At 40.6% G+C, this 26409-nt stretch overlaps 1 protein-coding gene across 1 annotated transcript in view; it reads left to right on the forward strand.

Annotated features, from left to right (window-relative positions):
• zfpm2a (zinc finger protein, FOG family member 2a) overlaps positions 1-26409 on the forward strand; it is a 100758-nt gene that overhangs the window by 30229 nt on the left and 44120 nt on the right. Inside the window, exons 3-4 of the mRNA XM_037275033.1 lie at positions 4968-5069; positions 19376-19500. Coding sequence (XP_037130928.1) covers positions 4968-5069; positions 19376-19500 — 227 coding nt within the window. The remainder of the gene's footprint in view (positions 1-4967; positions 5070-19375; positions 19501-26409) is intronic.

A 26409-nucleotide genomic window follows, 5' to 3' on the forward strand; every position in this document is an offset into this window, starting at 1 on the left:
GTCCTTAAACTTCAAAGTGGTGTGTATATAGGCTTGTAATTGCCCACTAGCTATGATATAGATGCCGCCTAACACATTGGAGGCTGCTGCTGCTGCTGCCACAGCAAAAGAGAGGAAACAAATATTCGGAATATCTTCAAAGTAGTTTGTCAAAGCCCGTGGTTTATCCTTTGTTTTGGGTAAAACCATGTGACTAAACTTGGCCCCAAATCTTATTTTCATGTCCTGCGTTTATGAATAAAGTTAAAACTAAAAAGTCAAATGTGACATGCCGCTTTTCCTGGTGGAAAGTATTAATCGGCTCCTTGTTATATACAAGCGCTACACGTCAGATTTTTGTATTACTTCTGTGTCTGCACTTCCAGTGGCTAAGTCTCTTTTGGCTGCTAACACCCGAGTGATACTTTATCCACATTTTTTTTATTTTTTTTATCGTGGCAAGTTTTACGCCATCGTCAGGTGTAGCCTCCATGATCCCTTTCTCAATTAGATCTATTTAAAACTAATGTCAGAGGGGCTTAAATGTACCCCACTTGTGTGAAAGTGCCGTGAATTAAGAAAGACGCATTTCAGGCAGCATTAAATGGTTTAAGTGTGTTATTACTCGACTATAGGAGGAAAAGGGACCCCTTGATTAACTAAACCCTCTCAAATGCGATGGCGTGCTGTAATTAGCCCTGTGCGGACTTGAACGTGGATTTTAAAGCAGCCACTCATCCCATGGCCTTTATCTTGTGCCGCTTTCTGGAGAATAAGGTCTCCCGTGTAAGGTTCCTCCACTGAGCAGCGACTCTCTGGTCTTAGCTTAGCCTTGTATCTGTGTAGTCATTCTATGAAATGGGCTTGTCAGGGGGACCTAAAACCTCCATTAAAAGTTTCAGTCTATAATAGGTATTAAAAAGCTGTTGGAACACAAAGAAGAGTACCAATTTTCATTAACATATGAAGCACTTATTAACTTTGATCAGAGTGCGGTGAAGTAGTAAAGCTGCTTAAAGGCGCAAAGGTCAGGAAGTTGAATGCCACCAAAGCCTCAGCCATTTTGCCTTACCCTTGCAGAAAAGAGACTAGAGACTCCCCAGATAAGTGTAGGGAGCACCTTCATGTCCCATGTCTTGTTCTGAGGCTTGGAGGTCTCCACATGAGGCAATGGTTGGCTTCAGAACCTGTTCAGCTAATGGCGGCATGTCCTGACTGGTTTGGGTGAAGCACACACAGAGCCTAAAGCCACAAATACATAGAATTTCTACCTACCAAGGTTTCTGTGTGGTGGAAAATAAAATAAGATTAAGAAATAGCCCTACCTTTTCCTAGCTTCAGAGCCACAAACTTAAAACAGTTTCTGATGATAATAAAAAATGATGCTCCATAATGGAAAGATTGATATATGTACGTATGTACACTGAGTGGCGTCTTTCATAGTGAAACCATAAAATTTAAACTAGCTGTTCTTACCCCCTTTGGATATCCTCAATGTGTTCCGTTAAGTGCCTTTCAATTGCTGCCTTATGACAAATAACGAGTTTGAAGGCTTCGTGACAATTTTTAAAACCCACCCTTGATTCGTACCCATTTTTCAACCATGTGCGTAACCGGTAATTTTCTCAATCAACCAATACAGACAAAAACACAATGTACAAAATTACAAAGCTTGACCAAATTGACCTGCAAAACGGCAGAAGAAAGATGACACTTTTCTCCACACAAGCAATCTGAATCTCAAGCAGTGGACCGGAAGGTTTTCTTGGCTCTTTTGCCACAGCTGCTAGTGCCCAGAATGGCGATTGTGGAATTTTAATGCACAGTTGATGCAGGAGAATATGGGGAAATGCTAATTTGTGGTGCGATAAGGTGAATCAAGTCATCCCTTTAGCCCCATTTGACTCAGTGGAGGAAATTAATCATTAATGTTTGTTAAGTATGACAATCTAACTGGGCCAGATCTACATGCCCAGAGACGGAAGCAGAGCGAGATAAAGACCCAGGCTGCAGACAAGGAGGAAAACTGCCAGATTCTGTAATGATGGGAATTTATTGGCATTTAAAGAGACAGTGGCAGAGCATTTCACTAATAGCTTCCCTCCATTGGAGTTGTCTCGCTGCAACAAATTGAAAATAATTTCAACCTATTTTCCGGACTGCAGAGAAGTCCTACAGCTCTGCTTGACTTTGGAGAAAAAGGTTGCTTATGAGAAAATGTAATCTGTGGTTGCATATCCATCAGCAACTAAATATGCATCATCAAGTTCGGCTTGAAAGTGGCATCACATTCTGAAACGTACTGCACACGACTGAGTTCTTCTCAAAAGGGGGGCCTCAGGGTCAAAGAATCCAAAGTTGAATTTAGTAATAAAGGACACTCGTTTATGAAGACTTGAAAATGCTTACAGTATCTTCAATATTGCTGAAATCGTGCCCTGTCTCCAGCCTCAGTGGTCAGGATTAGAAGGCTCTGAGCTCCTTCAGCTCACACACACGGATTGACATTTTCAAGGGCTTTCTTAGCAGAGACAATGCTAAAAGGCACAGAAAAAGCCAATATGACTTTGTTGCTACCTTGCTCGAGGAATTGTTTGTGTAAATTGCCTATAAGCTTATTGACCTGAATGCGTGTCACACCGTGTGTGACTGTGATTTGGCTCGAGTGCTGTCCTTTGATAAAGCGGCGATAGGACTAACGTGAACAGCTCACTGGGTCCTCATACATGCCCGCCAACCTTGCAAGCAGCAGGCCACCTCACTCACCATCCTTTCTGTTCTGGTTAGCCCTCTCTCACTCAACCTTTGGTATATCCGCTTGAGTCTGCAGGGAAAGGAACCGCAGCCAGATGTAAATTATGATGAAGGCGATAATAGTAGAAAATGATCATTGACAATCTGTCTTCTTTGATAAGGCTTCAGCGGGTCTCAGTTCAAGTAATGAAACTGGACATTGTCTTTATTACTTATTGTAGACCTCTGTGAGTAAAACTGAGCACCTCAATAAATCTATTCCGATACATGAGTGGTTACAATACCATAAAATGACATTTCTCCTTGTTCCCGGCGACTGTGCAAAGGACTGCTGCCACAGCACATCCTCTCCTCCTGCTGTGCTTTTTCCTCATGACATTTGTGCAGGAAACTTCATCAAAGCCCTGTGACATTGTTCCCTGTAAGGCTGCCTGGACGATTGTGTTTAAAATGCATTGCAAACGGTGTTAGATAGAAGGCAGAAAATCCTTAATCACTCCTTAATTAAGGAATCATCTTGTAGCTTCATTTCCCGGGCTGTAATTAAACACTTCCAATACATTTAGTTACAGGGCTTAACATGTTCGCCTGAGATCAAGGTAGTGCCTTTAATGTTATCTCGTCAGCTTTTTTTTTCTTCTATCCATTGGAAGGAACTGTAGCTGTGTGTCGTTTGTTACCCCATTTTAATACAAGTACGGTATGCAAAAGAGGTTCTCCGGTCCTGACAATAAATGGGGGGAAAGTTGGCTTAGTGGGCTTTCTGATACCATACAGGGAGGGTAAAGGAGTGAACGGAAAGAGATGCTTGACCAAGTAGACACTCACATAAACAAAACCGGGTCGTAATGACCTCAGGTGCTCTAAGTAGGACGTCTGAAGACTTCAGTGCAATATTACTTGTCTTTCTTTAACATCCATTCAAGTAGGAGGATGACAACTGATCCTTTTGGCAGTGTTTGCCTCCTTGTTTGAACTGAACCAAAAAAATCGAAACAAACGTGTGTCTGTATGTGTGTGCCTTCGTGTGTGTGTGTGTGCTTGATTTTGAGATTAACTTTACCAAGGATGGACATTGTTGTCTTACGTCAGCTGTCATTTGAAAATTCTTAACCAACACCTGCTCATGCACTTATAGGGGAATATTGGAGCTATAAATCCACATGCGTTGATGTTTTCTTTTTCTTAAAGATGTATTTTATTACGGACTGCAATCACCCAATTTCAAAATGATTGTTTATATCTTGCTGAACTGTAGGGCCATACTAACTCGTATGAAGTGCTGTATTTCCTTTAAACATTACTACTTCACTTGATGTCCTTTAAGGAGACTTGCAGCAGCTGCGAGTTTGGTTAAGAAGTGCCAAAACATTTGCATGACAATGATGGGCGCCAACAATTAACAGAACACACAGAACACAATTATATCTCTGTAAATATGAGAGAATTAAAAGATAAGTCCATGTTCTCTACACACTGCAACAGATTTACTTCACGTTCCGAGTGACGTCATTTTTCTTCTGCGCATGTAGGTCACTATGGGGACGCGTATGTTCACGTACCCGGACTAAAATTAAGAGCATATGAATAAACAAGACCCAAAGATCATTTGTATATACTTTACTCTTCATGATGCAGAGCTCTGCCTCCCCTGATGACACGTCCCTTGTAACTAAGCATGCAAATTTTCTTTCAGTAAATGCATCCAAGATGTCTCACCAAACAATCCCTTCACTGTCACTGCTGTGCATTTGGAGGTGGTGTCGATTTAACAAGGGCTTTAAGCCCTTGCTTCCTGGAGCGAGATACCCAAATATCCCTAAGCACGGTCTGTCTGAATCCAAAGACGGCAAATCAGCCCTACATCCTATAACACACATTCTCACTCGCTCCACAATAGATCAAACGGTAATAAATAGCCACCTCTCCCCCCGCACATGGCTTTCCTTCCTGTTTAATGGCACTTCCTCCTTTTCCTGCAAGAACTCATGGGAAATCCTTTTACATAAAAGTGTGCAGCTGGACCTGGTGAACACACGGCTCAAGCTAATGTACATACTCTGCCTTATTCTCAAAAACATCTTATCAGGTTATTACTGTACAGTTTGTGGCAAACACAAACTATATGGGGGTGTTTCTAATTAATATTTATTTTTCGTGCAGTGCGTCATACCGTATTTGTGCTGCTCATTTTGTGTTTTGATTTTTGTTGGATTTGTTTTCCATTCTTTCAGGAGAAGAGAATGGCAACCGAGAGGCAGGAGAACCAGAAGTGGACAGCCCGGCTGAGAAGACGAGGCGTACTTCAGTGGGGCCGGATGAATGGGATGGTCCAAGTAAGCAAAGCATTCACATGGGCACTGCTTGAAAACCTTTGAGTGCCATCAACACTTGCAATGCACAAAGAATGCCCCGAATAGGATGCCAATGAGTAGAACTGATTGGGCTAGCAAAGTAAGGAAGCATTGTGTCTTCGATTACATGGTGGCTCAATCTGTCAGATGTTTGCATGCTATATTGAGTTGGAATTTACCAGCGCTTTTATTCATAGACAGCATTCCTTTCTTTTTTTCCTAAATCTCCATACAAGGCAGAAGATCTGTCTAACTGGAAAGGTGTGTTTTCTCAAATTGTGTTTTGCCATTCTACCAAAAGGTGACTTCATCAAAGTGACGGGTAATACATTGAACAGCCTGCCTACACGCTGCTGAACTCTCAAAACATGATTCCATTTAATGTCTACAATGACCTCAATAATGCATTGCAGGTAGAGGCGTTTGCAAAAGGAGTGAGAGAGACCAAAAAAAGAATAGAGTGAGAGAGAAAAAGTGGATTTGGGCAAGTTGTGCTTGCTCGCTAAAAGCCCCCTGGGGTGTGTATTTTATACTGACAGTGAATCAACGTTATCACACCTATCAGATAATGCATTTATCATTAAATTTCACATTTGCATTTAAATCTGGGGAAGGAAATGAGCATTGCTGGCTAAAGATAAGAGTGCCGGGACGACAGTAATAAACCATCACTGTGATCAGTCGGGAGACAGGGCTGAGGGGGTCAGCTCAGAACTATGGGGGCCATGACAAAAAGAAGGCATCACATGCAGAGAAAAGACAGTTTGGGCCAAGAAATGCTGAGCTTAAAAATATGACTTTGAAAACCAGGAACGGATGTGCAGCAGCGTGGTCAGATGCACGACTGACTGTAATTATCGCTTGCCTTCTACTTACCCGTCAGAATGAGACTTAGAGGCTCAGAAACACACAGCTCGACTGGCAGTAGAGACGCATAGGACTTAGTCTCTTGCATATTCTCCACTGCGGAGGAGGTTGTGTGTGTTGCCCATTTCATGTTTTACTAAAGTGCAGCCTGAGTGGTTCTCAGCTATCAAGCAGCCTTTGGTTTGTCGACTTCCACACAGTGCCCTAATCTCTGGTGTATTACATCCGGGGGGAAAAAAATAGCTGTGTCCAGCTCTTATACATCCTGCTTGCACTAGCTTCATCTTGACAGCAAGGCTTGAAAAAGAATCCTGTTTAAATCAATATGTTGCTGCAAATGCGAAGCTTATGTCACCAGAATAGTGAGTTGACCCTGTCTTTCCTCTGTTTTCTCGTTGGCCCGCACGGAGTAGGCAGAAATTAATCTTGCAGAATAATAATGCCATTCATTCTGCCATCAAGGCGGCCATGAAAGGTCATTTCCCTTTTTAATTTTTCCCATTGTGCTGCAAAAGTCAGATGGGCATGTTATAATTTGAATAAAGAGGCAAATCAGACAATCAGATCGGGCCATTTGAAAAGACATGACTTCCTGTTCAAAGCGATTAAAGCAAATTTATTTAGTTTGTGATTGTCTACCTTTTAATCTCTTTGTAAATGTTCAGATAGCTCCACATTGAAAAAGTTCTTTGTTAGTGGCTGGCTTAAGTTAAAGCAGGTGTGATTATGATCACCCACAGGTAATTTTTAATCACTCCATGCGTGCATCTGAATAGGACGTGTAATGGCCGTTCCATTACAAAAAAAAAGCGACAAGCCTTTTAATGAGGCGGGTTAACTCGGAACATGCCCACCTGCTTTGGTGATTCTATTGAAACACCTCTGTACACTTTCCCTTTTGCTGAGTAACAACAAAAGCCTTCACAATCCACATTCTGTAATTGAACATTTCTTCTCTTTTTTTTTAGTCGCTGCTTTTCATCTCCACTGTGCACATATCAAGTGACTGTCCGTGATTGGCCCTTGTTCTCTGATTGGTTCTCTGTCTGCAGCAGCAGAGAACCATGCACGATGACTCAATATTAATCTGATAGCTGTCTCTGTTGTTCCGAGTGCAGAGTCTCTGATGTGGAACACCCAGCGAGCTGCCTTTCTCTCCCCTTGTCTTTACAAGTATGTCCTCAAGCAAATCTGCACGCTGATCTTCTGTCTCGTGTTCATTTCTTCTCATGGCACTTTTGCAATCAGCCGCTGATTTGGGAGATAGCGTGTCATGCTATTATTGTAATTTTCATGGACGAGTGGTGATAGGAATCTCGGTGTCTCGCTCATCCCCCTTCGCTTGCTCTTCTCGAGGCTAATTGGGAAAGGCGTGTTTTAACTAGCGAACTTTGCTAATGAACTTGTTCCCAGCCTTATCTAAGTGCTTGTGAGTGTAAACCACACCCCCTTTACAATGCCATAGGAAGATTGTGAAAGAAGTGATTCTGAGTAATTCTGAGTTAGCATTTACTCTCACGAAAACTGACAGTCATGGGGCGTCAGCAAAACCTGCGACGACAAAATTCTGTGAATACCAATGGCTGAACTGCAACGTTGCTTTTTCTTTAGCTTTTCAAAAACCATGTTATCCCGAAAATAGCTTTTTTAACAATACTGCATTGAAAAATGGCGGTACGGAAGATGAATGAATGAAAGTAATTGTCCTGATCATATGTCAAAGTGTAGGATTTGTGAGTAGGCAAGTGTGTGTTGTGTCCTCAGTCGTGCCTATTATCCTAAAAAAACTACTATGATTAAGAATTCAAATGGACTTGCATTTAGACCACTATGGTAAAAATCTGTGATTGTGTCTGGTTACCATGCAAAAGGTGTTGCAGGACCAAAGTCTGACAGAATGGAGCAGAAGCAACGTGTTCACTTTGTCCACAAATCTTTTCGCTTGGCTGTCCTCGATGTCAGCATGGCCCACCTTGCTCAGCTCTTGCTGCCAATTGGCCATTGGCCAATGGGTCAGCCAATGGATTCTATCTGACAGCCACAAAGACAAGAATGGAAGTTCCATAGCCACCCGCTGCTTTCCTTCCATTTTCAAGACATCAAAAACACACATGCTGAAAATGCAGCTTTACGCAGATGTTAAAAGCCTCATTTGTGACTCCATCCAATCCAGACTGCTCTGTAGCCAATCCGCTTTCAGCATGCCCCCACTTCTCACACACCTCCAAAAACATTTCGGGTTTAATGCACATATGTCATACGAGGAGAACAGGAGGACCAGATGGCCACGATACTTTGGCAGGTGGCTCAACAAATGTTTGTGGTTGCCCATGCAGCTATTTATGCCATGGTGAAACAAAGACACGCAAATATTTGCTAAAGGACGCTGGGACCTTTTGTTGTGATTCAAAGAGATCACTTCTATAAACCAGTGGGTGAAAACCTTAGTGCATCAATCAGTCAGATGAACTTTGAATTCCCTTAAGCCTGAGGCACACGGCAAGATTTTAAAATTGTCGGCCGACTTCCAAACTATCCAAACAAATGATGAGAAAAAAAATCACAGGTATAGGTTTTGAACATACCGTGTGTCAGCCACACGGCAAGAGCAACAAAGAGGCGACAGTTTTTGGTTAGGTTTTAGCAGACAAAAAAGGCCTTGGTCAAAGGAGTGAAGACAGAACGAGACCTTCGCGAGATTTTGGATTCCCCACTGCGCTTCCCCACCACCTCATCAATTTGTCTTCTGATTGGCCGCATGTCACTGTCAGACGGCTGCATGCTTGTTTGTCCTCGGGGGACACCGCACAGTTGAAGTCATGCCAAAACAGTCCAACATCCCCGGTTTGAGGTCAGGCGTCCTTCTGAGTGGCCGAAATCAGCCTGAAGGCACCACACACGGCATAATTATCTGCCAAGATTATTTATAGAGGCATTATTAGAATCTGGGCCGACCTATGATTGGAAAGGGGATTTGGGGCATATATTTGAGATTAATGTTTCATTAAATAAACAACAACATAAATGTAACTCAAGAGTTAAATAAGAGACACATTCGCAACACATATGAACGGTAAGGATTAGCTTCCATACTGCAACAAGTCAACATGTGGTGGAGACCTCAGCACAAATTGTATGCACGCCTGTCTCACAAGCAACCAATTAATGCTAGCTGGTGTAAAATAAGCTTACTAGAGTTAATCTGAAAATTTACAGTCTCTTTGGGGCCTTAATGAAGTTAATATTCAAATGTAAATATATAGCCATTGACTGTTGAATTATGAGGCTAACAAGTACATTTCTGCTAACAACTTAAAGCAATGTATTTTTGCAATTTGACTTTATGAAACTCAAAGTGAATTTGATGCACAGAATGAAGAGCAAAACTCACACAGCAACAGTCCAGTCAGGTTGTTCATTCTAAACAAGGGACTTTCCAACTTGGCACTCAGCTCTTTTCTAAAGTCCGGGTGCAGTCTTGGGAGAGAGGGATACGCCAAAATGAGAGGAGAGAGACAAACGGAGCACCCAGATGCAGATTAGGCTGCAGAAGATGAGGGTGTAAAAGGGATTTAATGGTAGGATGGATTAGAGAAATCCTTGTAACAATGTTAAATAATTATGGTTCCAGTCGAGATCAAAGCACCATTGATTGAACCCCTCAAGCCTTCAGCATACGGAGTCTTAGAAAGCAAAGATTGGTAAACTAGTGCACAGACCACTCTGGCTGCTCCACTTAAATTGGATTGGAAATATTAGGATACAGATGAATCCTTCAGGAGGCTTTCGCAAAGCTTTTGTCACCAGAAATGTAGCTTGGGAACTGTATGAAAGGTTTGATAGTGTACTGTCTCGACAGAATCATAAGACGAGGGTGTCACAGCTGTCTCGACTGATACCTAAGCTTTTTAAGTAGACTTATAGACACACTTGACTGTTATATCAGCAAACTGGAAACTTTCTCTGCACGATACCCCCCTCCCACCCCTCCCCTGACTCCCCACCCTCCTCCCTATTTGCCAGCAACACCGCCGTCTTGTAATCAAGAAATTTGGATGTGCATCACAGCATTTTTGTCTGGGAAGAGAAAGGTTTTTATCTTGTACCTGAAGGGGTTTATTCAAACATCTTCTGACAAGTCTGACAAAACTTGAATGGCGCTGATTTCTGATGCTTATTACAAAAGTCCATCATCAGCTTTTGTGAAACTTTGAACGATATAAAACGAGTTATCAGTGAAAGAGGTTTTTGCAAATATTCTCAACGTGTATTTGTTGTTCAAGGCATCACCTGTGCGAGCAGCAGCCGCACACACTTTCACAACATGTGATTACATATAATGATGAAATATGCAAGAAGAGATTAGACAAATCACTGTACTCCTGTGCTGCATCGCCTTGATGCAAATTTAGTCACTGATCCGCAATACTAAGAGGCTTTATGGAGGAACTTCATGGTTGTTAGTTATATAATCTAAAATAGGGCAAAATGTAATCAATGTTCTTATCATCTCAGGAAGATGTCACCACGTTCAGTTTTATACAGATGTGTGGGATGTAGCCTAGTAAGAATGCCTTTAATAGGATAATTCAGTCCCAAGCATTTGTCCGCATATCATCGGAAATTATGTCCACTTAGAAGACAAAACTCACAATACTATCTTTTTACTGTGATTCCACATGAGCAAGTCTAAAGAATTCCGAGACAAAATGTGGGTTGTCACTAAATATAAAGCCGAGCTAAAACGCGGCTGGTGGTGCAGTTTCTGCCCCGCGGCCCTGTCACCAAGTGCGTCTTTCTTTAGCGCTTTGAATGTGGTTGCTCGGCAATACGTACCCTTGCAGGCACTCTGGGCTGCACACATTCGAGATGTAGCATTGGCACAGGTTGAATATTTGATGTGTTTATTTAGTATTAAGATGGAGACAATGCAAGCTGAGAGTGGGTAAATAATACTTGATTGCTTCACTGGAACTGACTTGGTTGTTGAAATACTCTTTTTTTGGAGGGGGGACTTTAAAAAGAAGTCCGTGTATTTTTGTTTTTATTATGTGTGACTTTTGTTCTGTTCAGATATTGACTTAATACTGCTTTGCTTGTATCTAGTCATAATTTTCTATTCAGACAATCCAATTCAGTAAAACCCCAAACTCCATCCCCCTCGAGATCATTTTGATGGCCATGCCGATGGAATATATCAGTTGGTGCCCTTTGGTGTGAAGGCCTCTCGTTAGTGATGCACAACATTACCTACTGGTCAATCCTCTTCTTTTTTCTATTCAAGAATGGAAGAGGCGGAAACATCTTGTCAAAGGGAATTAAAATACATAGTAATTGTATATGATAACAATAATCAAAAGTTCATAAAAAAAATGCATGTTCCTCCCTGATTGCGCCTGTGTTGCAGTATTCAATTATGCAGTTTTCATTGGCATATTAATCATCTTTTCAACAAACAAGCCACTGTTAATTAAAGCAAAGCATGGATAAAGACGTGTTGCCGGATCATCACTCCGTTTATCACCACGTACAGACCCAGCAGTTAAGTAAATTCAGGCTGTGGGATGAATTTCAATCGTTCTTTCCGTGTGTGCGCGTGTGGTTAACCATTTGTTTCTTGTCACGTTAGACTGTGACGTTTCACACCGGTTGGTTGGTGTGTGAGTGAGTGTCAAAAGCATGTAAGAGTGCACACCAAGAATTCATGATGAAGTCTGTAATCTCCTTTTTTTTCCTGTATATCTCAAATGTTAATAATTTGAAAATAGCCTCATTCAGACTGTTCAGTCTGTAGTTGAATGGATTTAGATTTGAGTGGGTAAAGGAAGCTGGCAGAACCATATGACATCTCTGTACACAGAGCTCCTATCTTTCTTTTCCCCATGTCTCCTTCAGTGACTTTTTTTCCTGTTGCCTCCGTGCTCATTGATGGAAGGGGATGGAGATTATTCAGGATCTGGGCTTCTCTAATCATAACTCCCTTCCTGTACTGTCATTCAGCACAAGTGAGAAAATGTCTTGGTGACGAGAGCAGTCAGACAACCATGCAAGTATTTAAGTTTTCCGGGTAGGGAAAAAAAAAAAAAACGGCAAGCCATCTGTAAAAGCATGTCGCTTGTCCTCATCCTACACTGCGAAGCAACATTATCAGCTCGAGCCGTTCACCCACTTGCTGAAGTAGAGGACCGGTAGCCCCTTAACTTAAACACAAGATCTTTGTGGTTTGAAGCACTTGGCTGCTCTGCACCCAGTGTGGATCTGAAAAGCAAATATCATTCGAGTGTTGCTGTTGCCCATCAGAAAAATCACAGCTTGCGGAAAAGTTACTGCTGTACTCATTTGAAATCAAATGCACTCAAACAGGCTGTTGCGCAGGATCCACCCCTGCTCCCCAGTCACCCTTTCACAGATAAAGAGGTGGCAAACTGAGAACAGAGGAGAAGAGAAAGAAAGAGAGTGAGCAAGGGAGAGATGGAGATGGAGGAATGAAAGCGAGGGACGGTGCAGAAAAGTCAAAAACCTCCACATGACAATGCCAGAGAAAAATCAGAACATTTTCCACCGAAAGATGGGCCATTTCCAAATCCTTGTGCCCTATCAGACAAATTAAAGTAAATCAAGCATGAAATGAAGCAGAAGAGCCCGGAGATAAGGCTCCTTTAAGTCGTTTACAGATTAGGACAGAGAGAGAGAGGTGCATCTGGTCTCTGGCAGTGAAGGAGGCTAGTTTCTCATTTCACAATAGCAGCCTGTGTATAGGATTACTCTCCCCTGTCACTGACATGAGGAGCAGTGAGGGGAAAGATGTCCACAAAATGTGTCTAAATATGTCCCGGTGGAAAGGTTTTGGAGCACAAACCTCTCAGTGCTGGCCTGATGTGACATCTGATAAGTAAACATGTTGGGAGTTTGACCCTGTGTAACATCATTGACTTGTTTGTTATGTTTTCCGCCACCTCACCTTTCTTTTGCTCGAGTGGCTTCATTGTCGTGTGGCTTAAAATTCAAATGAACGACACAATATATATATACATACATACACACACAACACACACACACACACATATATGGTAGATGCTGGATGGCTCAGTTAACGGCAATGCTCAATTTGTTGCTCATTTCCTATTTAATATCAACAGATTAACTGCTGCTTTATTTCAGCACTCCCAAATAATCAAAACCTAATTATGAAGCCAGTTGCTCATGAGTGGATTTTTACAGTATACAAACACACAATGGCAAACGCGCTCACCCATTGCTGCGCGCACACCAAACTGGGACAAGCAGGGACTAAAACGCTCTTTTTCTTTCTCAGGCACACATTTGCACCCACACAAGGCGAGGGTGCGCCGCTCTTTGAGCTCTAGCTGGATTTTGTTTCACTTCTTTCGTGTATCTTTTCTAGGAGTGATGAGAGGTTGGCTTGACGACGGCGCTCGGCTCGCTCCGAGAGAGAGGGGAGCTGGCCTGTCATGGGGTAACTGCTCTCTAAAGCTGCGACCTTGACCTTCCAAGCCCAAGTCTTAGGTTTAGCTCCTTTATCACACTATCTCCAGGCATTTAAAAATACTCCTGAAAGTCAATGATTTAACCCGCTTTTACGCTGTTCACATCAAAACTGGATGAAAAAAAAAAGCTTAATCCATCTTATCTGTTGGCTGTCAAACTGCTGCTGCTAAAACCTACTCACAAAAGACAACTAGGTCACCCAGGAAAAAAAAAACACTGAATTTGCCGTTACCCAGGGGAAGTTGCAGACTGGTAATTGACTTGGGAGGAGATTCAAGCCCACTTCAGAATTAACTAAACAATGTCACTGTGCAATGTTAGCTTCAATCTGAAAAAATAAAATTATTGTACGTTTAGGTGGGTTGTCATTTGGGTCCTTGAAATCGAATGCTATGGTCCCCAAATTTAGAATCTAATATGCCGGTGTAGGTACCACATTTTAGGACCCTGAGCCGATGTGAACACCCGAGTAGATGTGGTACCTACACCGGAACACCACACTACATGGTGGAAACAGTGCTTTTAAGTTCAACCATTTGCCATGCAGTGTTTGAAATATTTTATTTCTGAAAATACTGAACAAAGTGGATGGCAACTTCTTCTTGCCCCTTAAAATTCATGCCAAGTTAGCAAGCCCATCCATTTCTCAATCATGCTGACATTCACAAGTAGAGTAATGACCTTTTGATGGGTTGGAAATTTTGAGTAGAACATTTAAAAGAATTGGATTGCAGCAGGGGCGGTGTGTGTCCTCTAGATGTTGGCGGCGATATGGGATATATCTTTGTGTGAGGACAATCATTCTTTAAGTTTTTCTGTCTCTCTTTACATGCAATCACTCAATATTGCTGTGCTTCTCCAACGATGGATGTCTTGCAGATTGTTGTCAGCAGGCTGGCTGTTCACTTTGCCAGGTTTTTGATGGAAGCGGCTACTTGGCAGCTGGGTCTAATTTATCTGTTCAATGATAACCAAAGTTTCAGTTCAGTGAAGATTCGCCATTTGAATATTTGAAACTCATTCTTAGCCCGTCTTTGGATTACCGTAATTTTCGGACTATAAGTCGCGTTTTTTTTTCATAGTTTGGGTGGGGGGGCGACTTATACTCAGGAGCGATTTATATACATATATATGGGGTTTTTTCACTTTTTTGGGCATTTTATGGCTGGTGCGACTTATACTCCGGTGCGACTTATAGTCCGAAAATTACGGTACTTAGTGTACTTAATTTGTAGTCTCAAAAGAATTGATTTGGTGCTGCATTCAGATGAACGATGCCAAGAGAAAAAGTTCCTTAAAAAGCATCTTCAGTTGCCTCACGACTTATTTCCAGTCCGCCGAAAAAATATTTATTTGTAGTAATGTGTGGTAGATTCCTGCTTGTTTTTTATTTAAACTTTGTGTCAGATCCGCCCATGGTGATACCTCATCTGTCCATCAACACTCAAGGTTGACCCATGATCAACATATCAAATAGGCCCGTGCCCAGACAAAAGAAATGTGTGAGCTGTTTGCTTAAGTTTTAATATACAATATATGTACAGTAACCATTACGCTTCAAAATCTGACAATACTGTCTGTATTCTCACACAGTTGGGATGCTGACAAACGAAACAGTTCCAGTCGATAAAAAAAAGAATCTTTGCCTTCAGCTCTTCCACCATTTCTGTTTTGATTGATGGGAATGTGACGGCACAATCAGCACAGGAAATGGTTTACTGTGTTGACAGTTCAGATGTCACAGTGTCATAAATAGGACAAATAAGTAATGTTTGATATTCTCAATTGTATGGTTATTTTATGATCAATATAAATAGTGATCCACCCCAATCTGCAAAACAATTGGAAAAAAAAAAAACTATATTTTTGTTCGTTTGTCTATGCCTATTTATACGTCGCGTAAAAACAAGTCTGACCCTAAGTGAGCACATCTTTGCTTTTTCTTTACACACATGTTGAACAGAATCATGTTGCTGCCTGGGAACAATCGATCAGCTCCTTCTTCCTGCTGTTCAAAAGGAACGGAGACAGGAGCAGTACCCTTTAGGCTTTTTGGGGATAATAGAGGTGGGTGCCGAGAGTGAGCAGGAGGATGAGATGTACTGTGTGCTGGATGAGAGGTGTTTTAAAGCAAGTGCCTCTCACAAGAGATAATAGTGGGAGCTGTGGGTTATAAATGTTGCATTTTGCTCAGTGAGACCTGATAATAGTAGTTTGGGTAAGGGGAAGCAGAAAGTTCATCGCTCTCTTATCAAAGCACTGTGACATTTCTCCTTCAGCTGTAAAATTTCATATCTCATAGGCCTATCTGCTATAAAGATGTGACACCTCTTGTTGAACTGATACAGTGCATTCTATTTCACCCCATATGCCTCTCCTGTGGTATATTAATTTATAGCCCATTTGCTGTCTCGACTGCGCTGCCTATCAGCGAGGATGACTGTGATTCAGTAGAAACATCGCAAATGCCCCATGCGAGTTGAACTTTGAACAGCAGCCATTTATTAGCTTTAATTCAAAGCTACGGCTTGATATCGAGTGTCTGTCTTTGATTCATGATTACATCTGCCCTTTCCCATAGGCTAACCAAGACCATCTACCATGTACTTGGCAAACCTTTTGTCATTTTCAAGTCATTTTACCACCTTCAAGTTGGTTCTTTGAACTAGTGAGACAAATTAAAATGAATAAATTAAAGTTTAGATGGAAATATTTAAAGCGCTTCCACTGCTATAAAAAAAAAAAAAAAACTGTTCTGCAGGAGCAATTTGATTAAGTAATTTGTCTTCTCAAATTATTAGCAGGGCCATAGCTCAAGGTGAGAAATTACATTTCAAGAATTCATTGCTATATCTAACATGGAATAAAGGAAGCATCATACATAAATATGAATATAGCTGGCTTAATTCGATAGCTTTACTCAGTATAGTTCCATTGAGGAAAAAATAACTTGATTACCAACAAACAAAAACAGATCTAAACTGGCAGTGCTGAATGTAGATGGTGGTTAGATGGTTTCATGGCCTTCATGTATAAATAGTCTACAACAATTTCTTCTTTAAAACATACCAGGCTGGCACTCTGCCACCAAGAAACCTATTTGCATTCATTCATATGCTACTGAAGTGAAAGAGGAGCTATCCTATTCTTCAGCACAATAACCAAAAAACAAAATGGACACCCAAAAACAAACAGATGCCAGCATGGACCATCTTGAGTGCTATCTGAGGAGGATCTATTCACACAAAGGGACATTCATTGGTCTGCCAAGTATCTGTGGAGTGCAGGAACAGACCCTAGAGTCTAGCGACAGATGATGATCTTATCGAGGGAGGTCCAGTGGGGTGTGTATGTGGGGGACGGGTGACTGCTAGGTGCAGTTGGGAGGAGTAGAGGGTGAAGGTGGCAGGGAGGTGCTGATTGCAGGGTGGAGTAAAGCCTCGTTATTGTATGTTAGTTGGCGAAATATTTGGCATTTAGAAATAGGAGAAATAGTGATCTGTCATTTTGCTTCATTTACCATAATATTTGGACTATGAGCCGCGACTTTTTTCTCAAATTTTGAACCCTGCGGCTTATAGTCCAGTGCGGTTTATATAGGATGTTTTCTGTGATTTTTGTGATGACTTGATCACTTTTATACACTCGTAAAAAGGCTGTGGACCGCTGTTGTGCGGCACCGTTTTGCTGGGCGGAGGGATATATGGCACGGTCACTGGCAAACACAACACAAAGAAACTTTCCAGCGCCAAAGGAAGTGAATTATCATTCACAATCAAATACACTTGACAGCAAAATAAATTTATAATTTGAAATATTCACAAAAGTTACAGAGTATGACTATGGGATAAATCCACTCGACATAAGAGGCTATTGACTTGAGAGTGAGTCCAGATTCTTCAATCTGTTTTGTTTCAATTTTAGAAACTGAAAAAAATGAACATGGATCATACAGATATATAGTTCATGAAGGCAACTCATTATTCACCCTTGGGTGTTTTTTTTTTTGGCGGAGAGGGGGGGTCCATGAGTACCTGCAAACAGATGTGACCAGCCATCTGTGCACCGAGGTCCTCCGGCAACATTTGTTGTGAGATGCACACAACTGGAACCCAAACATGGTAAACCACAAACCATACAAAATGCCCCTTAAACACCCGCCTCACCCTCCCCACGAGCAGAACCCCACTCACAAAATGGACAGGAAAGACCAAAGAAAGGAAGAAGAATAACTGGCTGGAGGTTGGTTGAGCTATGTGTCAAGTAGTGCTAAACAGCAACTTGCATCCAAGCGGTTAAAGGCCGCGGGTCTTATCTGAGGACAAACAGAATGCATCAAGCGGTGGCTGTTGATCTCAGTGATGATGACCAGCTGTGCACCAGTGTTTAATTATTTCTCCATAATGAGCTTAACCACCTTCCACTGCAGCAACAGGGACACAAGAGGAGAAATGAAGAGGTAACTTAAAAATTGCGTAAAGTAGATGCATGCACACATATTTGCAGATATAAAGACGGACTGAATACTGTAGCAAATTACCATTATGTGTGGCATTTAGGTTTTCCCTATTATGCTAGTGATCACAATTGATGAATCAGCACTGTTGACGAAGAATGCGATTTGATGTTCAGATTATTTTCAAGCATGTAAGAAGCATAAAAGCTTTCAATAGCATCACACCAGGCACATACAATAGTGTGCTGTAGATACGCATCTGGTATTTAAAAAGTACTGAAGGCCTGAATAGTCCATTGTGGCCCAGGACCGTTGCAAAGTTCACACGACATCAGATCATTGACAACGCTACATTAGTGGCCATTTCCATTACATTTAATTTATAGCAGTGATTCAATTGCAGAATTAATGTGTATACGTGATCATATCCAAGATAATCCTTCTTGTGCTGTTTTTAGACCCATTCTCCTGGTGTGTAACTTTCTGACTTCCTGTTCCTGCTGGCCGTCTGTCCAGGGGCAGGACGACAAAAGCCTTTAGTTCATCATTTAAACAGTGTAGCGAGCGTGGCTGGCATATGGAATTATTTCTTTGACTGCCTGTGGGTCAGTTGCATTCTCGAGCTATAATTTAATTTCAGTAGTGAATCATTCAGGACAAACTACAATGCTAGAAATCACACATAGTATTGATATTGGTTAATCCTAACAAAAGATCAGAAAGTAAAGGAGAGCACAGTTGTATCATGACTGTTACATTTGAATTGTCTAAAGTTTTGGGGATGTACAAATTTAATCAAGGCTTGGGCATTTCTTGGACCTTGCCACAGTGCGTAGTTTCATGTGTGAGTCTGCCAGGAGAAGGCCACAGTTTTGAGCTGCATTCACTCTTTGTACAATATACAAACAAACGTGCCCCCGCAGAGAAACATCCGCCTCAGTACACTGTGCAGCGGCCTGACTTGGAGTTCATCATAACTATTTGATTAAACACCATTCCTAAAATGTACACTCAATCTAAGAGATAAGATAGCTGGGGGTGTCAGGGAGGTGAGCACCGGTAGTACTAACAGTGCTATCCGGTTTCACTGTTAATTAAGTGGAGCGCTGTGAAAAGCTAACGAGGGCCCTGCCTTCCTGGAATTACAGAAATAGTCTTGCCACTATCCAGCCTGCTGTCTGCAATGTCTCACAGGGATTGTCTCAACAGAAGACACCTTTCAAGTAACGTTACTGCACAATGCATCTGAGGCGCACCATCAGATGGCTGCTTGCTTGATTTGTTTATCTATTTTGAAACTGCTTAGCTTTAACCTTTAAATGTTTATACTGCAGGGCTTGGAGATAATCACATGATGGCAAATGTTGGTTTGACTGAACGTCACTGTGATTTGCCGTGCAAGTCCTGGACTAAATTGAGCTGTGTGCTTAACTGTTATGGTTTTGTGTGTTTTCAGGGGAGCTGGACGCGTTCCTTAAAGATGGCGAGCGCCGGATCCACAGCCGTCAGCAGCTTCCTGTGGGAACAACTTGGGGACCCTTCGACGGAAAGATTGAGATGGGTACCGAGAACGTCACACTGGTATGTTCCTGTTATATTTTAATTACGTATCGGGAGAAACAAGGATTCGAACACGAGTGGCCCGGAATGAATTTGGGGTGCAGGGGGTGAACATACATTATGCAATTACTGAGATAATTTTGAAGTCCCACCTTCACGTGAAGGTTTATAATGACAATGCAGAAAACAATATCTGGGCAAGGCGATGCCAGTTTTATTTATTCACTTTGCAGATTAAAAAAAAGTCAATCATAAAAACTAAAAATGAATTTAAATTCAGTTTTTGGCATGCAATCCATTTTAGTCCCACTGGTCATACCTACATCTTCTTTTCTAACAATTTTTGAAGTATGTTTCAGTACTATAAAGTTCCATAATTGTATAAAAATGTGAAAACATAAATGATGTTTATGATGTTAATATAACGTAAATATTAATCTTTTAATCATGTTTTTAACAACTCGACAGTTATTGGCCACGACATTAAGTGCAACTGATCAATCTTGACATAAAATGTTATAATGGATGTAATGCAACTTAAAACTTCACTGTTCATAAAAGTATATTTGTAAGTTTCCTTAGATTAAGATAGGAATACAAACTATTTTAAATCCTCATTCAGCCAAGCCTAGTATAAAACACAGGCTCGCATTTACCAAAGAACATGCAATTCCCTCTTTTGAGAAGGCTTATGTATCGAAATGATGAAATCTGGAATTTATGTGACAACAAAATTGTGTTGTCATAGCAATTGCAGATTTTAAAAAGAAGTCAACTCAATTAAATAAAATGCATTTGACCCAGAACTGGGCGACTTTCTATCTTTGGTTTCTAAGATCCAGCCAAGCTGAGTGTTGACCTGTTGCACTGGTGGAGAGAAGAGTCCTCCATGGGTTTGATACGCTGTTCTACATTTAGAGTAATTAACAAATTCCTATTAAAACTGTAACCAGTCCCTCATTCCCCTTGCAAAGACACATAAGGCAACCCATGAGGATTTAGGACTCAGAGTCTCACCACCGCCCATCCGCTCAATTCGCCAGATTGTTACAACACAACTTTATTAAACCATTTTCAGAGAACTTTCAAATGTTTTCTAAGCTGTCCTCGTCGTTTTGAAGTCATCAGTGGCCTTAAATAGATTGAGCCCTATTATAACCATGAAGTGTGGCTGTTCCAGGCTAGTTAGTTATCCTTGAATTTGACCGAACACCTCCAGTGGACTGTCAAACAGAGACAAATTCCCATTATAACCAAACTTTAGCAGTCCATAACACTTATCAAAAGACAACATTTATGACTTTTATGGCTGCGAGCAAACTTGAAAAAGTATCATTACCAACCTACGGGACAAAATGCTTCAGTTAATTGTTGATTCCTGCTCCTGGCAAGAGTGATGTGTTCTTAACTAAGTGCCCTCCAAGGAATTCATCACTACCTTGCAGATCCTCATCCTGTTCTATCATTTTGTGAGCAAGTTCTAGTCATATGCTTTAATTGGCTGCATGGGGTTACAGAATCTGCCAAACCTTCCTTGCAATTAAAAGCAAAGGAAGAAGCTTCGGCATCTTGCCTGTAAGGATCTCTGGTTTGGCTACTCTCACGGGACCCTTTCAGTGCTTTGCTTCTTGCCCTCCTCTTTTCCTAGGTTCCATCTCTCATAAGGATACAGGCTGTTAGCAGCTCCTCAGTATGTCTCATTAAAGGCTAGGTCAGCACAACTTGCAGAATTGTCTTAGTGAGCTTCCCAAGGTTTAATGTGACTTCTTTTTGCAACGATCCATCAATTTTTGTATTTTGGGCGACAAGGGACCGACTTGTTTCAACCACAACTCACCATCATATAGTTTAAAATGGTTTGTGTTTACGGAATAAGAGTTCATTAGGGATGAACGTGGAAAGTTTTGGACCGGCCAAGTCCATCTCTAGACTGAAAAACTATAGAGTATGCATTTTTCAAAGGGAAAAAGAAACTGAAGGGAGCAACCCGTAAAACATGTTCTGCATGAAAAGGCTTTTGCAAAATTAACAACTTAAAATATGAACATGCTATGGCATTTTGTCATCACTGGAAACTTGGCATCTTGTCTTTTAAATGTTGACCGTACTTTGTTCATTACAGTGAACACACACATACGTGTAAAGGCTATGCTAGTAAATTTTCTGATACAACACTCCTTAGAAGGCTTACGGCGAGAGACTGGAATGGGAAAGAACCTATTTTTCATTTTGCTTTGTTGCTCACAAATTATTCTTTGTCAACCAACCAAAACACCACAGGATGTCTTCAACTTTTAAGGCACTGCAGTTGGTGCCCAGAAATAATGTGCCCAAAAGCAGCTTTTAGCACGAGTCTTTTGTTTTTTAAAATGTTTTATTTTAGTTCAGTTTGTCTTAATTTTGGTTTTGTTTGTTTGTTTGTTTTTAAGTAATAAAGTAAAAAATAATAATTCCCACAAATAAAACATAAATATATTAACGTTAAATAATAAATATATATAATATATATTCCCAAATGAATGTTCAAAATCCCTTCTTTTGTACAGCAGAAAAATATTGCTGAAATAAACACATTTAAAATGAACCACAGACGCTCATATATATATCATATTAATAGCCAGAAATGAACATAAAGTACAGTTTCACTATAGTTATACTTATATAGTTTTTCTAAAAATACTTAACAGAAATGTTTTGCCAGTCCTTTTGTTAGTTTCGAGCACGTTTTAATTTGTCACACCATTCATAACCCTAACCCTCCTAAATCACTGTAAAGCACAATACACAATACTCATTTACATGCACCCGTGTGTTGTAATTGAACATGATAAAAGGAACATTGTGTAAAAGCAACATCGAAGGCAGCAAATGGCTGCGTGAGCTAGAGCTACGCTGTCGTTTCAAAAGCAATGAGTAAAGGCCTACATATTCTGGCTGCGAGGGGATGACAGATCTCAGTGGCTGACCACACCAGAGTGATGGACAATACGAGAAAGAACAAAGTGCAGAGTGTTGCAAGCAATGTGCAAACTAGCCTACAAAAGACACATAAGGCTTGAAAAGGTGAGAATGAAACAAGAAGGTGACCGGAAGAAAAAGAGATGATTCAGAAAAAAAAAAAACTGAGGGGTAAAAACCATAACAGGAAATCTGATCATCTGCAGGCCAAAGATAGGGTCATATCTCAAACGTTTATCAAAGAGGAAAAGCAGATTTCACAGATGATGGGTTGTATGTTGCTGGTCTGCAGAGTTCAGAGACTCAGCACGGTATTGCTGTTACAGACATGTTGACTAAATCATGTTGCACTTTTTTAGATGTTTGACTAGACTTTTATGTTTAGCTCATAATGGATGTATTTGAGAGATACAGTACAGTCACATTAGGTTCACATGCACAGTGAAATAATATCCAAAACAAGAGCTGTATAATTATATAAATAAATACAATATTTTTTACATGTGTATATATTTATATATATTTATATATGTGTGTATATGCGTGTCTGTGTATAAATATATATCTATATAATATGGATCGTAAAAATGCCATTTCTTTAGATCATATATATAGATAATATCATGTAACCCTAATATATTGTACATACATGTGCAACTTATTAACTATATAATAATTACAAGTTTTTAGAAAAGAAGTAAAGACAAGATTTGGCATTGCTGCTATGCCATCTCTATGGCCCCGCCTCTCCTTTTGGTCCGACTGATCGAGCTGCCAGAGCACCGTCTCATCCCTCACTTCTCTCTCTGATCAATCAGACCATTAGAGTGCAATTACAGCAGCGGTCGTGGCGCAGGTGAACGACAAGCACATTCACGCGGCTGGCTGTCCAAAACACCTCCACTCAGCTCCTCACGCTCTCCAAATTAGCCCAAATTAATAGTGACACTCGGACATAAATGTCTCCAATCGGGGAGCTAAATGAACAGTCTGGGTCGAAGCTATTGAGTAGCAGGTGTCTTTAAAAGCGATAATTACCTAGACAGGCCAGAAATGGGACGAAAAGACGGCTCACAATTTGCCTGAAGTAAGAGGCCTGGCCCGCTTGAGCCCGGCTTCTGTTGTAGGTGTTAATAATTGATTTGGGGGCAAGCTATTAATGAGAGGCAGATTTCCAGCTCTGTTGTAAATGTGTTGATGAGGGTGTTGCTGTCTCTTGTAATGCCTTACCAATGCTAATTACAAGAGCTTAGTCAAGGTGCACTGTAATGAGTCTATAGAATTCTAGTCCTGATGTGTTTTGAGGGCCTTTTAGAGTAAATTACACAGCGATTAAATGCATGAGACATGCTTAATTGTCGATTAAAATCTCGATATCTCATCATCTATTTTAATATAATTGTTACACATCAGTGAAATATGCTGTGAGCATCAAATTATGATAACATTAAAGTAGAAATCAAAGCAATTTGAATTTAATATAGGCAGCGTGTGCTGGCGGTTTGTCCAAAATAGATCCTAATATTCAGAATAATGTGTCACTATACTATGACAATACCATGGATTTTTTTTTTATCTGTGCATATTATTTAAATCAGTTCATATTTGGTTATGACAATTGTATGCCCATATTAGGGGAAGGTGGAACCATACAGAATGTGTGAAGGCAGACATGTTAGTGCATCAGTGTGTGTGTTTGTGTGTTGTGAACAGAGAGCTTTAGCTTGTCAACTACAAAAGAGCAAAAATGTCAAGATACTGTCCTAATTTTCTCCCGGGATAGAGAGAGACGTGGGGACTGTCAACTATTGGAGTGTGATTATTGTACAATTCACTACAAGGGTAGGAATACGGGCATGTGTAAAAAAAAAAAAAATGCTCTAGAAATTATTCAGCCCATCACTCAAGCCATTTATCTCAACCCTTTTTGCCCACCCTCTCCATCCAATATGTTTATTGTTAGCTACCCCTAAACTTTAACAAGTGGTGGCGGATTTTTCTGTTTTAGAAATTATATTTTTCTTCTTGTCATTGCTTCATTAATCAAGAGGAGGCATTCTGAAAAATGTTTTGTTTTGGTGGCTGCAATCTATTTTGTGTGCGTGTGTGTGTTGTAGTTAATCTGCGCCCGTGGCAGGTTTCCCCTCCGAAACGCAGCGCTAAGCAGCGGTATCGCAGGCCTATTGTTGTAGCCTCTGTCATAGCAAGGAGAGCCTGATGCAGGCCTGGGCTCGCCTGATAAGGAAAAGAGGATTCAACATGGCTGGAAAGGAGAATCAGTGGGACTTGAGAGTGGAGTATGGATGGGGCAGATGCACTCACTCGCTCTCACACACATACACACGCACACACACACACACACGTATGAACAGATGTACACAAACAAACACATTTTCTTCACACATGAGACAAGACACAAATCATTGCCATAATCACCCTGGCAAACGCTCAGCCAATTATTTACAGTAACACCCAATTACATATGCAAGAAGGCACCCCAGGATAGGACCTATGGAAGACAGTCTAAAATGATATAAATGCATATTCGCGGCGACAAATATACACTCGTATTCAGAGAAACTGTTAAGCTCAAAGAAATCAAAATGTGGAAGTACAAACTGATTTGTGTTGCCGTATTTCTTTCCCATGCAACAGTCATGCACTCCTCCATCTGGTTGACAAACATCAGACGTTATCAGGACTAACAGGATTTGAATTTCTCTGGTGCACACCAACATTTTTGGCACCAACAATGTGGTTTCATCTAATGAAATAATGGGCCCATATTTTCGGCACGGAACCATTATGTGATTGCATGCATCAATTATTTCTTGGGTTTAAACCAATATCAGGGCTGAGGTCTCCTCAGATGGCTACAATGGTAATTATTTGGCATGCTTTCTCAACCTAACTTCGCTTAAAATATGCTATATAAAAGCTATTATTTTCAATAGTAGTCGTAGTAGTAGTAGTATTAGTAGTATCATATCCGTTGGTCACCACCCTTTGTACAGTATATGAACATGAATTCTACGGTAATAAATGGCTCTAAACAACTACTTGAATATTAAAAGAGTTGTTGATTAATTTGATAATCGATTACATATTGATTAATTTGACAGCTCTAATGAAATCACTGACATTGTTGCATTGAAAAGGAAAATCTTGGACCAGAGAACTAAAATAGAAATGTATTTAATGTAATCATTATTGGGTTGTTACTGCTAGCAGGCAGTGGACGGTAGCCTCCACTAAATGCGTATATTACGTGTTTTGAAATCATGTTGGGAATTTGTGTGTGTGCGTGAAAGGGAGCTCGAAGAGAGGTATTATACAATGTTGACATGTGACAAATATATTTGAAAGATTACGTGCACACACTGTATATGCATAATCTCCATTTTCGGTGTACTGTAATCGCAAAATCTAATGATTTGCCCAGTACAAGCGGTACGCACAAAATGTGTGTAATTTGTCATATTGAAATGTGATTTTCCTTGTATTCTGATCCTATTTTTTCATTAATAATGTAGTCAAAATGCATAACAACTACTCAATAAATCAGATAAGTCAGTGAAGTGTCTAACCAACCTAGCTAATAATAAAAAATATTGTTTCATTAATAAGTCTTTGAAAGTGTCCATTAAAAGTATTATCTTCATAAATATTTTGTACAGAATTTGGTGTGAGTCCATGTGTACCTAATGTTGAGGCCATTTGTTTATTGAACTCACTCAAACATTGAGCTTGCATCGTGCACATTGCCTAGTTGAACAGAATGCAATATGTCCATCCAAATGAATGATTATTCAACACCTCAATACACAGTAGACCTCCACTGAAGCTAAGGCACAAGTAGAAGAAGCAAAGCGAGAGAAAAATGAAACAAGTTTGAGGGGTGCCAGCTGCTGTTCCATCTGTTGCTATCATGGCTTTGTTGTGATATGTTAAAACAACTTCCTTGACAAGTGC

Source organism: Syngnathus acus, chromosome 16 (assembly GCF_901709675.1).
Source record: "Syngnathus acus chromosome 16, fSynAcu1.2, whole genome shotgun sequence".
Taxonomy (NCBI): domain Eukaryota; kingdom Metazoa; phylum Chordata; class Actinopteri; order Syngnathiformes; family Syngnathidae; genus Syngnathus; species Syngnathus acus.